Below are 15,061 nucleotides of genomic sequence, written 5' to 3' on the forward strand. Positions count from 1 at the left end.
GATCCTGGTTCTCTCCAAATTTCTCTGACAAGGTATCTCGGAAATGCAGGAGCATATATTGAGTCATCATCTGTAGTGCTGCTGAGGGTTGGAGCAAAATATGACCCAGCCTATTCAGTGTTCCCTCTAATTTTTTTTTTTTGGGGGGGGGGCGGAAAAGTATAGTGTCTGAGCGGCAGTCCCTTCGGGACTGGGCGGCACAGAAATAATAAATAAATAAATAAACAAACCAACAAAAAACAAACAAACAAATAAATAAAAAACCCACCCTGTTTTGCCTCAGAGAATTTCAAAATAAAATACTGTACTGTGTGTCTATAACAGTGAGCTCATAATAGGGCAACTCTATCAATATCAAAATGCCACTTAAATAGTTGAGCTAGTTTCAAACTAGATTTTAATTTTCTTTCTCTCTTCCTTACTCCCATTCTTTTTCTTTTTCTTTTCTTTCCTCTCTTTTTTCTATCTGTTTCTCTCTCTTCCTCTCTTCCTCGCTCTCTCCTTCCCTCTCACTCTTTCCCTCTCGGCTTCTGGGCAGGTTTGGAAAACTCTGAGTTGATGATGATTTTCAAGTGAGCGATTGCTCACTGCTCAGCTTAGAGGGAACTATGAGCCTATTGTGTCGCTTGTATCATGGATTTCTGCATATTGGTCATCAGGGCATCTACTTCTTACTGGTGTTGCAACAACGCTGCTTCCAATTGCCTGGCAGATCAGGATCGGAGGCCATCCTGAATTTTCTCATTTTGGAAGAGATATAGAGATTGAAGTCAGCCTTATTATGTAGATCCCTACAAGGAGTCACTTGTGCGCCCTCTCCTCAAGAAGCCTTCCCTGGACCCAGCCATTCTTAACAACTATCGGCCAGTCTCCAACCTTCCCTTTATGGGGAAAGTTGTTGAGAAGGTGGTGGCGCTCCAGCGATCCTTGGAAGAAGCTGATTATCTAGGCCCTCAGCAGTCAGGATTCAGGCCCAGCTACAGCACGGAAACTGCTTTGGTCGCGTTGATGGATGATCTCTGGCGGGCCCGGGACAGGGGTTTATCCTCTGTCCTGGTGCTTCTTGACCTCTCAGTGGCTTTCAATACCATCAACCATGGTATTCTTCTGCGCCGGCTGGAGGGGTTGGGAGTAGGAGGTGGTTCTCTTCCCACCTCTCCGGTCAGTTGCAGTCGGTGTTAGTGGGGGGTCAGACGTCAACCTCTAGGTCTCTCCCTTGTGGGGTGCCTCAGGAGTCAGTCCTCTCCCCCCTGCTATTTAATATCTACATGAAACCATTGGGCGAGATCATCCAAGGGCATGGGGTGAGGTATCATCAGTATGCAGATGATACCCAGTTGTACATCTCCACCCCATGTCCAGTCAACGAAGCAGTAGATGTGATGTGCCGGTGCCTGGAGGCTGTTGGGGTCTGGATGGGTGTCAACAGACTCAAACTCAACCCTGATAAGACGGAGTGGCTGTGGGTATTGCCTCCCAGGGACAATTCCATCTGTCTGTCCATCACCCTGGGGGGGAATCATTGACCCCCTCAGAGAGGGTCCACAACTTGGGCATCCTCCTCGATCCACAGCTCACATTAGAGAAACATCTTTCAGCTGTGGTGAGGGGGGCGTTTGCCCAGGTTCGCCTGGTGCACCAGTTGCGGCCCTATTTGGACTGGGAGTCACTGCTCACAGTCACTCATGCCCTCATCACCTCGGGGCTCGACTACTGTAACGCTCTCTACATGGAGCTACCTTTGAAGAGTGTTTGGAAACTTCAGATCGTGCAAAATGCAGCTGCGAGAGCAATTATGGGCTTCCCTAGGTATGCCCATGTCACTCCGCAGTCTGCATTGGTTGCCAATCAGTTTCCGGTCACAATTCAAAGTGTTGGTTATGACCTATAAAACCCTTCATGGCATCGGACCAGAATATCTACGGGACCGCCTTCTGCCGCACGAATCCCAGCGACCAGTTAGGTCCCACAGAGTTGGTCTTCTCCGGGCCCCTTCGACTAAACAATGTCATTTGGCGGGACCCAGGTGAAGAGCCTTCTCTGTGGTGGCCCCGACCCTCTGGAATCAGCTCCCCCCAGAGATCAGAATTGCCCCCACTCTCCTTGCCTTTTGTAAGCTCCTCAAAACCCACCTCTATCATCAGGCATGGGAGAATTGAGATATTCATTCCCCCCAGGCCTATACAATTTATGCATGGTATATTTGTGTGTATGTTTGGTTTTTAATAGGGGTTTTTAGTTATTTTAAATATTAGATTTGTTATATGTTGTTTTATTACTGTTGTTAGCCGTCCCGAGTCTATGGAGAGGGGCGGCATACAAATCAAATCAAATCAAATCAAATAAAAAATAGAGGAGACAGGAAGTACAACCAGGTACTAACTTTTTTAATTGCAAGAGTATTGTCAGGTCGAAGCCAAATGCTTGGAGGCTTTGGCCACATTATACTATGTTATTTTGGAATGTTACTTGCTGCAGGAACTGGGGGGTGGGTGGCTGCATGCCATGACCCATTCCTTTTAGGTTCTCAAGGTCAGCCTTTGTTCAGCATCTGTCCGGAAGCTGCTGCGAGTTGCATGATACACTGGCAGAAGATGTATGGGTCATGTGATGGGCTTGTAGGAGGAGATGCAAGGAAATGAACTCTAACCCAGGTGGAGATACCCTCCTAACTTTAGATTCGGGTTTCCCTAGTTGTGCTAAATGGCCCTTTTAATAAATTGGAACTTTGAAGAAGGTGAAGCCTTGGACTCGGATTTATTTCTCAGATGCGATTTGAAATGCTGACAAGTATATTAATAGAATCTTACTAGTCCGAAACTATACGTCTTCCATCATTTCCTTACAGCCTAGGGAGTTTCTATTGAATTTTTTGCCCTATCCACTATCCAGATGTAGACTGTGCTGTCTCTTATCTGACCGTTTCCTAAGTAGCATCTCTGAGCCCAACCTCCCATTCCCATATACTGTTACAAATGCACTGGACATATTGATGTAGCTTGTCTCTATGCTTCTTTAAATCTATAGGAGTATCTATTTATTGCTTGCTGAGGAGCCAAAGGAAAGCTTGTACAATATGTATTAGTTACCTCTCATTAAGATTCAGAACACATGAAAACATGAAGCTGAGTGGATTTCAGCATTCTGACTGGAAATTCTGGGAGTTGGAAGTCGACATAGTTTCCAGCTGCCAAAGTTGAGAAACACTGCTTTAAGGAATTCATTCATTCATTAAAATGAATGAATATGAACTACATAACTCCTAACAGAGAAGTTCCATTAAAGAGGAAAGGTGTGACTAACTGGCAGAATACAGGAAAACATAAAAAGCTCATGAAACCAAAGTCTTATCAAATGACAAATAAGAAAAGGAACCCAAATTTTGGCAAAAGTATAAGCTGACTGAGAGGGATAGAGAGTCTTTAAGATATTAAAGATAATTATTTTAAAACTAGTAAGGTTTATTTAAATCTATAAGATGAAGGAAAATTGGCAATTGAGCTAGCAATGAGAACTTTCAATGTCAAAGATGTGGAAGGTGTAGAAAAGCATATATTTTTGGCTTCTTTTTGGTCTTCTTTTACATAACAATCACTCATGCTTAAATGATTGTCCACCAGGACACCAGTTACTGCTATTAAGCCAGGTACCAGCTATTCTATACCCATGCATTTGGTCAGCCAGATGTTTAAACTCAGTTTTCTATTTTTGCCCACGTATCAAGTCTTCCTAAGGATCTGGACTATTTTTTATTTTACAATACGAAACATCTGTTAGATCAGTTCTAAGAGAGCTCCTAGAACAGATATGGAAGGGAGGAACTAGAATATTTGGGGAAGACAGAAAGTACCAATGAGCTCTATATGATACCTAAAGTTCCCTCTCCCTGTATTAAAGGCATAAGGGAAATGCCAGTGAGGAAAAAAAATAAAAAAATATTTTTTCAGCTGCTTAACAACACTATAGTATTTCTCAATTCGAGCTCACACACACATATTTATTATTATAAAAGCATTATTTTTGGGGGGGAGTGGCCTTTCTTATAGGTAACACTACCAGTGCATCGAAAGCCTCCCTAGAATGCAATTTAGGTTTTACTATAAAATTGGTAGGTATGGCTTCAATGATCAGCACTTTTGGAAGCTGGTTGTCTACCAGAAGTCTCACTAACTTTTTTTTTTTTTTGGGGGGGGGGGGAGGCAAGCAGATTTCATTCTACTAGCAAGGGAAAAAATGTTGATTGTGCCAGCAATTCAAGCAGATGGTACTCACCATTTCACTGCTCCCTACAACTATCTGAAGCCAAACCAGACTCTGAAAATCAAGGACATCTTCAGCTTTACCTGACAAGATAGATATTTTTGCAGAAAGGCCATGTTATTATAACCATTATTACAGGGTTGCCCTAACTTTCATTGCTTCAAAGAAAGTGTTGCTATCTATCTCTATCTCTATCTCTCTATCCATCTATTCATCTATCTATCTATCTATCTATCTATCTATCTATCTATCTATCTATCTATCTATCCACCTATCTTTCTATCTGTCTGTCTGTCTGTCTGTCTGTCTGTCTGTCTGTCTGTCTGTCTATCTATCTACAGGCTTTAGGATGTATTACAAATCCTCTGGAAAGTTACTGTAACTGACCAAGTTATATTAAACACTTTGCACAGCATTGCTACTCTGTCTAGCTCATGAAAATAAATTCCTTGAACTATACAAGTGCTTGCTACTGAAGGCAGAAAATGCATTGGAGCTTTATCTATGTGTCACAATATTCATTTTAATAAGTCAGCTTTCACTTTCAAGGTGCTTCCTCTAAGGATAAGTGCATTGTTGCATGGTTTATTCCTGCTGTACCATAGTAGGAAAAGAAGAAGGGAGAAAACTGAGCAGTGATTTAGTGGAGGTAGAAGGAAAGCTTAGGGATTATATCTAACCCAAGATTGTCCAAAGCGTCTTATAGTAAAAAGAATTCTTCTTGTTCCTCAAAGCTACCCTATTGATTATGATGTAAGCTTTTGAGGCTTTCACTTTATCTCATTATGAAAGTTGGTTTCATTTTCCCGTATATTCCTAATTTATGTTTTAAGTAGGGACCAGGCTTTCCCATTGTTATGAAATGTCCGTATACTGGGAATGTCATCTCTACAGTGTAAAATATAGATGGTTTGTGAAGAAAATGCGTCTGATTGAGCAATCAGAAAATCTGTCTTTCAGTTTCAAATATACAACAGAAAAATGGGCAATCAAACAAATCAACCCAGAGTTCACACTTGAAGCACAAATGAACAGGCTCAATATATCATACTTCATGCACATTGTGGGAAGACCTAGCTCTCTAGAATAGTCTGCGAAGATGAGAAAGGTAGAAGGAAAGAAAATAAGAGGATGATAAACAGCAAAGTGGATTGACTCAATTATGCTGGCAATGAATGCACCACTGGAAGATCTAAAAATGATCAGATTGGGGATAGATCATCCTGAAGAAAATCTATCACTGTTGTTGCTAAGAGTCAACATACGTAGGCTTGATGGCACATAATGAATCCCTGATTTACTTTTGGGTATCGGCAATTTACAAAGAAAAATGCATTGAGCAATAAAGAGATCTTGTTCTCAGTTTTGAATATATGCATGTCTTAGTTGGAAAGGGCTTGAAAAGTATAATAGTATAAATTAGTATAAGTCATTTTTTAAAAAGAGTAGGAAGGAACTGCTTTGCAGAAGTAATACATGTGGTGTTGTTTTGTTAACAGCTTATTGCAAAACAAAAATAAAGGCTATAACCATTTTAGCACGATTCATATCAAAAGATAAAATTATACCACTAGAAAACATGATATTGTGGTTCATTGACCAGCCTCTATTAAGGTGCCTTTTTAATATGAAGGGATGTCAGAATAAAATATAGCAGCACAACAATTCTCTATCTTTTTGAACATATCAACTTGATATTAAATTTGTGCTGAATTTTAACACTTGTTTATCTTTTCATCATTCAGACAATTGGTGGAAGAACAGTGTTTGAAAAACATTGAGGTCTAAAACATATGAAAAAAATGTTTCCCCCCATCTAAAACCCAGATTTAATAACCATTAACCATTCTGTTAACATAGTTTGATAATAGGATGCTATAGGTGGATCAGGGTTTACATCATGAGTATTCATTACTGAGAGTTCTAATTCTTCCTAATCCTGAGGGATTGTGAAATACCTGGTGCATAAGCCATCTTGAATGTCTTCATATGATAAAGGCTAAACGGTGCCTTAGAACATCTGTTCCTGGAGGTTCTCCACCGGAGATTTCTTTCTATAATAGAAAAGCTTTGTGAAACAGTCTTTGGGAACCGTCTATGTGATGTGAACTCCTCTCAGAAGGAGGAGGGGAAAAAAATCTGTGAGTCTGGCTCTCCAAACCAAATGGGACACATACCTATTAAGCAATAACCACAATAAAGAAAGGCCTTTAACACAATGATCAAAGTTGCTGTGTTGCACAATGTTTATAGGGTAGGGGAGAGGTTACATTATCTCTTTGGGGAGATGCGAAAGAAAGTGAAAAATCAGTTGCCAACACAAAGCAGTTAACAAACTAGCCCTTTGTAGAATAAAAGTCTATACAGTGATCCCTCGATTATCGCGAGGGTTCCGTTCCAAGACCCCTCGCAATAATCGATTTTTCGCGATATAGTGGTGCGGAAGTAAAAACACCATCTGCGCATGCGCACCCTTTTTTTCCATGGCTGCGCATGTGCAGATGGTGTTTTTACTTCCGCACCTAGGAAGACCCAGGGAAGGTTCCTTCGGCCGCCCAGCAGCTGATCTGCTCGGCAGCGCCGCAGCAGCGAGGAGCCAAAGATCGGGGTTTCCCCTTTGCGTGGGCGGCGGGGAAGACCCAGGGAAGGTTCCTTCGGCCGCCCAGCAGCTGATCTGCTCGGCAGCGCCGCAGCAGAGAGGAGCCGAAGATCCGGGTTTCCCCGCCGCCCACGCAAAGGGGAAACCCAGATCTTCGGCTCCTCGCTGCTGCGGCGCTGCCGAGCAGATCAGCTGCTGGACGGCCGAAGGAACCTTCCCTGGGTCTTCCCCGCCACCCACGCGCCGCTCGAGAGCAAGAGGGGGAGAGATAGAGAAAGAGAGAGAAGGAAAGAAAGAGATGAGAGAGGGAGGAAGAGAGTGTGAGAGAGGAAGAAGCAAGATAGAGAAAGAGAGAGAGAAAGAAAGATGAGAAAGGAAGAGAGTGACGTCATCGGGTGGGAAAATATTTTTAATTAATATTTTTTGAAAAATCGCAATATAGCGTTTCGCGAAGATCGAGATCGCGAAAATCGAGGGATCACTGTACATTGAAAATATACCAAGTTGGTCTGGTGCAGGTTGATAGATAGATTTTTATTTTTACTTCCTAGTCTACGGCTGTGTGTGAATGTGTTCCACAAATTCCATCCCTAAAGGTGGTCTAGAACTTAGGTTTTCCTTTCAAATTCAGTACCTTAATCATTATACATATATGAGTCATAGTCTATCTTGAATATATCTTTGATTTATTCTATTAATGTAATATAATGAATACATTCCATCATGTATATTCAATATGTTTAATAGGACAAAAAGGGACTTTTTTAAATGTTGAAAGAAATATGAGGGATACAATATTTATTTCAGTATTGATCTAATATCTGCCTTCAAAAGTATTTGGTTCTCTTTGATTGGTATTTTGAGATTTGTAAGAGTGTTGCTTTAGTATGCTTTGTATAGTTTAATCAAGGATTAGAAGAGGAATTTTCATAAGGGTTTTATTTCCTTTGAAATGCACATCCTATACAATGTCATCAGAATTCTAATAGGTCATATGAAAATTCATATGCCCTGATGGAAAATTCATAAAATTAGATAAGAGTCTTCACTAGAAGATGGCATAAAATGAATTTCCAAATAAATATCTGTGCTATGGGCTACAATCATTCTCTGCAATGTCTGAAGATCTTCATAAAGTTGTACTCTGTATCCCTAAAAGATTGTCACACAAATCTGAAGAGGCCTTTTTACAATAGCCTTAATACAGCAGGAAAAGCTGCAGAGATGTAAACACAAACACACATACACACCCACACACCCACACACATACACAGACACTTTTTGAAGTAATAATGTAGTCCTTATTTGGTCCTAATCTTATCTGATGCTAAACAACCCTGATACTTTATAAGTATATATTTGTTCATTATTCTGCTCCTACAGTGATTTCAGAACAAACTTGTGCAAACTAACAATAACTTTTAAAACATTACTCAAAATATTTATCTTAAGGGGTTTCAAGATATTTATGTTATAAATCTTGATGCCTCAGTTTAATTCAGATCTAATAACGCGGGCCACTGCATTTAGAACAATCTTCCCCAAATTATGAAACTCTGCTCATAGCTTTGTTGGAAATCAATTCCAGTCCAAAAAGTTTTAGTTGAGAGCATATGCACCAAGACAAATTCCTTGTGTGTCCAATCACACTTGGCCAATAAAAATTCTATTCTATTCTATTCTATTCTATTCTTAAGCACTTCTGAGTGACACTAATTTAAGAAAGACTGATTTACAAATGAGAATATTTATTTCCCTCTTTTTCTTACTGTTTTCTCGTACTGTTTATTAATATTACATACATTTAAATAATTAGTTTAGAATCCTGTTTAATTGTGGCTAGGGATAAAGAGCCTGGTCAATGAAAAACTACCGTATATACTCGAGTATAAGCCGAGTTTTTCAGGCCCAAAAATGGGCTGAAAAACCCGACCTCGGCTTATACTCGGGTCACCACAAGAGGGCGCCGGATCACCACAAGAGGGTGCACCGCGGGAGCCTGTCAGACATTGCTGGCTTGGGCGGGTGTGGGAAAGGGCAAAGTGCGGCGGCAAAGGGCGCTCCAACCGAAGCGGCTGTGGCAAGAGTGGGGCAGTTGCCTCCTCCCCAGCTCTAGCAAAGACGCCAGCCCTTTGCCTTTGCTCTTAGAGCTGGAGCTTCAGTCTTCTTGCAGGTGCCTTCCCTTCCCTGGCTCCAGCAAAGGCGCCAGCCAACTGCTCCGATGGCGTGCGAGTGGGGGAAAAGGCGATGGTGAGGTCGGGGGGTGGATTCCTGCTTCACGAGTCCCCCCCCCACCTTGCCGGCTTCCCCTCGCCTTTTCCCCCTCGCACGCCATCGGGGCAGTCGCGGGGAAGAAGAGAGAGAGGGTGCAGCCCCACTCGGAACCGCGGCTGGCGGCGGCGGAGGAAGGCTCTCTTTCGCCCAGCGCTGCTTTGGAAGGCGCAACGGGAAAGCGCTCCGGTGTTGTCCGGGCTTCTCCCGCCACGCGCAGCCCAGCAGCGGCGGAGGAAGGCGAATGCGGTTTGGAAGCTGGGAGGGGAGCGGAAGCTTGCCACCAGGCTCGGCTGGGGGGGGCTTGGCTTCTACGTGGGGGGGGGGGCGGCGGCCGGGTCCGGCTCCCGCCGCTGACGCGCCCCTCTGACGCACCAGACCTCTTGTCTGCCCGGCCCGAGGCACGAAATCGCTGCTTATGCCAGGCGGCATTGCTTGTGTTCCAGGCGAGCCGCCCGGCATAAACAGCGGTTTCGTGCCTCGGGCCGGGCAGACAAGAGGTATGGCGCTCCCACGGGGAAGCCGCCAAACGCCGTCAGAGGGGCGCGTCAGCGGCGGGAGCCGGACCCGGCCGCCGCCCCCCCCCCACGTAGAAGCCAAGCCCCCCCCCAGCCGAGCCTGGTGGCAAGCTCGCCCCCAACTCCCGGAGATCGAGCGCACGAAGAGGCATCTCTCACCTTCTGCCGCGGCGGAGGAAGGCGAATGCGGCTTGGAAGCTCTTCCGTCCCAGCTTCCAAGCCGCATTCGCCTTCCTCCGCCGCGGCAGAAGGCGAGAGATGCCTCTTCGTGCGCTCGATCTCCGGGGGTTGGGGGCGAGCTTGCCACCAGGCTCGGCTGGGGGGGGCTTGGCTTCTACGTGGGGGGGGGGCGGCGGCCGGGTCCCGCTGCTGACGCGCCCCTCTGATGCACCAGACCTCTTGTCTGCCCGGCCCGAGGCACGAAATCGCTGCTTATGCCAGGCGGCATTGCTTGTGTTCCAGGCGAGCCGCCTGGCATAAGCAGCGATTTCGTGCCTCGGGCCGGGCAGACAAGAGGTCTGGTGCTCCCACGGGGAAAAGACGGCGGCTTAAGCCCTTCCCTGTGCTCCGGAAGCCGCTGACGCGCCCCTCTGACGACATTGAAAAGGCGCGATGCCGGAGAAGCGAGCGATAGTTTTGCGCGAAAACGGCAGCAGGGAAAAATCAGCCGGGCTAACGGCCGCGGCTCAAAAAAGGTTGGGAAACACTGAGATAGAGAGAAAGTGAGAAAGAGAGAGTGAGAGAAAGAGTGGGAGAGAAAGAGAAAGAGGGATAGAAAGAGAGAGAGAGTGAGAGATGCTCAGTGAGCCTTTCTTTGAAGTTGCCTTTCTTTCTTTCTTTCTTTCTTGCTCTTTTTCTTTCTCTCTTTTACCTTCCCTTCCTCTATTTCTTCTTTTCTTTCTCCTTCCCACCTTCTTCCCTCCCTCCCTTCACTCATTCCTCTCTTACTCTCCCCTTTCATAGGTTTCCTTGCTTCCTTCCTCTGTTCCTGTCCCTTCCCCCTTTCTTTCTTTCTTTCTTTCTTTCTTTCTCTTTTTCTTTCTCTCTTTTACCTTCCCTTCCTCTATTTCTTCTTTTCTTTCTCCTTCCCACCTTCTTCCCTCCCTCCCTTCACTCATTCCTCTCTTACTCTCCCCTTTCATAGGTTTCCTTGCTTCCTTCCTCTGTTCCTGTCCCTTCCCCCTTTCTTTCTTTCTTTCTTTCTTTCTTTCTCTTTTTCTTTCTCTCTTTTACCTTCCCTTCCTCTATTTCTTCTTTTCTTTCTCCTTCCCACCTTCTTCCCTCCCTCCCTTCACTCATTCCTCTTACTTTCCCCTTTCATAGGTTTCCTTGCTTCCTTCCTCTGTTCCTGTCCCTTCCCCCTTTCTTTCTTTCTTTCTCTTTTTCTTTCTCTCTTTTACCTTCCCTTCCTCTATTTCTTCTTTTCTTTCTCCTTCCCACCTTCTTCCCTCCCTCCCTCCCTTCACTCATTCCTCTCTTACTCTCCCCTTTCATAGGTTTCCTTGCTTCCTTCCTCTGTTCCTGTCCCTTCCCCCTTTCTTTCTTTCTTTCTTTCTCTTTTTCTTTCTCTCTTTTACCTTCCCTTCCTCTATTTCTTCTTTTCTTTCTCCTTCCCACCTTCTTCCCTCCCTTCACTTATTCCTCTCTTACTCTCCCCTTTCATAAGTTTCCTTGCTTCCTTCCTCTGTTCCTGTCCCTTCCCCCTTTCTTTCTTTCTTTCTTTCTTTCTCTTTTTCTTTCTCTCTTTTACCTTCCCTTCCTCTATTTCTTCTTCTCTTTCTCCTTCCCACCTTCTTCCCTCCCTCCCTCCCTTCACTCATTCCTCTCTTACTCTCCCCTTTCATAAGTTTCCTTGCTTCCTTCCTCTGTTCCTGTCCCTTCCCTCTTTCCTTCCTTCCTTCCCACCCTCCGTCCATTCATTCACCCATTCATCTCTTGATCGCTTAAAGCTAGTTTACTGGTTTTCTTTAAAATAAATATTCTAAAACATGTCTCAATTAATGTAATTTTATTGGTTTCTATTTTTATAAGTTACCAGTAGCCACTGCATTTTCTAACCTCGGCTTATACTCGGGTCAATAAGTTTTCACAGTTTTTGTGGCAAAAATTGGTGCCTCGGCTTATACTCGGGTCGGCTTATACTCGAGTATATACGGTATGTCATCTACAATTAGTCAGGCTGTGGTAGAGTGTTAGGCCTACAACCTGCATTCTCATAATTACATATGCTGTCAGATTTTGAGGGAAAATATGAAACAAATTATAACATGCCTAACTGCATTTCTCAGGAGCTTATTTGTATCTTATATAAAATTATTAAAACCTTCCCAAACCTTGAGTTAAAGAAAAGGAAGTTTGTAGTTTAGTCATTTATCCATTTTTGGAATACCATTTTATATAGTGCATTCTGTCTCTATCTGCATAAACTTATTGCATAAAGCACAGTAAGGAAAATCTATTAGTAATTATTACTAAGTGAATCTCTTTTTCTTAAAGAATTTCTCTCAGTATTCAGAGTCCTATTTATTACCAGTTAACATTAATTCAACTTCCTGTTTCTAGTAGAAATCATCTATGCATAAAATATTTTTTTGTTGTTGATTCAGGTCACTTCATTGTGTAGTGGTGAATTAGTAAAAGTAAGTAGTGATGGGCGAACCGAACCCGCACAATTCGGGTTTGTACCGAATTTTGCGGTGTTCGGTATGCCGAACACGAAGCCAGATTTTTTTGAAACTTTGGGCAAAGTTCAGGGTTGCGTTCGGCGTTCAGAGCTTTGACGTCACCGGCAGGTTGCTAAGGAATCCAGGAGTGATCACCTTGGCATCTTTAGCAACCTGCCAGTGACGTCAAGGCTCCGCCCCCAAAATCTCTTTGTGGGAGGGATTCCCCAGCTCCTTCAAAGGGAGGTCTTCACGTAAAAATAAACATTGTTATTTTTACGTGAAAGGACACCGCAGCGGCGCTGCAACCAAAGGGCAGTCCTTTCACGTAAAAATAAACATGGAATCCAGGAAGTGATCACCTTGGCATCCTTAGCAACCTGCCGGTATACGTGACGTCAAAGCTCCGCCCCCAGAATCTCTTGGTGGGATTTCCCGTTCAAGTTCGGGTTCGGCCGAATTTTGCGTAAAGTTCGTCCGAACTTGCCGAACCAGAACACCGTTGGGTTCGCTCATCACTAAAAGTAAGGTATTCCTTTATGTAGAATGAGCAGCAACTTTATTACATAAAATCTCTGCAATTTAAATTTTTGATTCTCATATTGTATTCAATAGCATAGATTTCTTTTCAGTTAAAGCTCCAGGCAGGCATTTATTTGCCCGCAGAAGAAAAACAGATAATATTTCAGCTAATTTACCCCAAATATTCCTAAGTCCTTGATGTTCCACAGGTACATCTGAAAGAGGTTCTGTACATAGGCACAGCTGAGAATGCTTTCTGAAAGTCCTCAAGTGTCTTTAGTGGCATTCAATTGCAGATTTTTTTTAAAAAAACTTTTATATTGAATTCATGAGTATTCAAAAGAGAATCAAGTGTAGAGGGACTTGGGGCCAGAGTTTTGTAGCATGCCTAACATAGTTAAGTTTATCTGTATGCAAATGAATATTAGCACTGCACTTTCTTACCTATGCATGTATGCTCAGAAGTAAACTTCACTCCAATTTTTTAGCATTATATTATAGCTAAGAATGCAAACCCCCAAATTATTGAGACATAACTTTATCATCCTATTTGTATAGTTAACCTTTGATAAATGATTAAAGACATCCCTCCTTTTCATACACACTAAATTAACAGAATATAAAATATCCCTTTCCTGCTGTTTGGCAAAAAGCTTCATTATCTTCTTTTTCTTCAGAATTTGGAGAAGTGAATTAGTTTTGCTTTTATAAAGCATTTCTGTCTCTCTCTTTTTTAGTTCTTGCCTAATAAAATTCTACAAAAACAAAAATCAGACAACTTTCATACCTGGCTCCTAAGAGGAATCCGACTGAGGAGTGCTGAAACTTTTCTTATATTTTTATTGCTTAGAAAGGTGAATCTACCCAATCAAAAACGTGTTCCCTGGAAATGGGAACAAAATATTTTTTAGATAGCTCATTAATTTTTGCATGTATGTTAATTTTCATGGCATTATCTCATGATCTAGTTATTGCAGGGTTTCTTAAGTTAAACAGTCAGAAACTAGTGCTTGCAATGTTTGGAAACACCAGTTATCTTTAGAATCCATAATAACATGAAAACATTTTTTTAAATCCCCTGGCTTAATTGCAGTGGCAATATGTTACCTTAACAATTAATGAATGTCTACTTGTCACTGAGTGCATACATAAAAGTTTTAAAATAGGGGTTCTACGTATATCAATCTCCATCATTTTTAAAGTCAGCTAAAGTACACAACATCCAAGTCTCAAAGAACCAAAGTATGTTTAATTTGCCCCTTCTCTAAACCTAGCTATCTGCTTGAATTTTCCAAAGGGAAGTTTCATATTGCAATGCCAAGTATACCTGCAGACATATGAACATATACTTATCAGAAGCAAATAACTGCTTTATAGAAGACCACTGTAGCAAACAGTTGTCTACAAAAATAGTTAATATAGGTATGTCCATATGTAATCATTTACTTCCACATCTCTTTTGTTATTATTCTGGAATGGATAACTATAGACATCAGCATAGTCCCACATCTCTGCAGGAATGTTTGGCACATCTCATCACTAAGCTATTCACTCTGAAAGCTGATCCAAGAGCTGAGTCAAGAGCTATTTCTAAGGCAGTAGTCTCAGGTTATTATTCAGAGAACACGGTGCTAATGGTTGTCAGCATGGAGCAGGGAGATTAAGCACAAAAATGCTTTCTCTTAGTTGTAATGAAAGATACACTGTTAAATCTCACCGTTCCATCCTGGAAGATTAACACAAAATGCACATGGAATGTTTTTTTATTAATTACACTGTTCATTACCACTTTCTTCTTCCTCATCCTCTTCTTCTTCATCTTCATCTTCCTCCTCCTCAACTTCATCTGCTTCTTCCTCCTCCTCTTCCTCTTCTTCCTCCTCTTCTTCCCTATCTACTTCTTCATCCTCCTCTTCCTCATCACCTTGTTCTTCATTATCATCAGAATAGTCCTCTTCCTCCTCCTCCTCCTCCTCCTCCTCTTCTTCTTTATCATCCATTTCTTCAGTTCCATCTGTTTCATAACATTCATCTACTGAAGAGTTGTCCGTTTTCATCACAAATGGTTTTCTTTTTGGAGCAGGCTCTTGGGGTTGTTTCTCTTGGGTTTTTCTTTTTTTTGCCAAAGGACAGCCATAAACACTGTTCAGAAAGAATTAATACATGTGTTATTATACTCTCTACCAGATCACCAGTCAAAAGGGGGGAAAAGCTTTGAAGCAATTTGC

At 42.6% G+C, this 15,061-nt stretch overlaps 1 protein-coding gene across 1 annotated transcript in view; it reads right to left on the reverse strand.

Moving 5' to 3' along the window:
• Positions 1-15,061, reverse strand: part of MYT1L (myelin transcription factor 1 like) — a 312,289-nt gene that overhangs the window by 110,185 nt on the left and 187,043 nt on the right. Inside the window, exons 6-7 of the mRNA XM_070732934.1 lie at positions 14,620-14,975; positions 6,219-6,314 (exon numbers count right to left, since the gene is read on the reverse strand). Coding sequence (XP_070589035.1) covers positions 6,219-6,314; positions 14,620-14,975 — 452 coding nt within the window. The remainder of the gene's footprint in view (positions 1-6,218; positions 6,315-14,619; positions 14,976-15,061) is intronic.

Source organism: Erythrolamprus reginae, chromosome 1 (assembly GCF_031021105.1).
Source record: "Erythrolamprus reginae isolate rEryReg1 chromosome 1, rEryReg1.hap1, whole genome shotgun sequence".
NCBI lineage: Eukaryota > Metazoa > Chordata > Lepidosauria > Squamata > Dipsadidae > Erythrolamprus > Erythrolamprus reginae.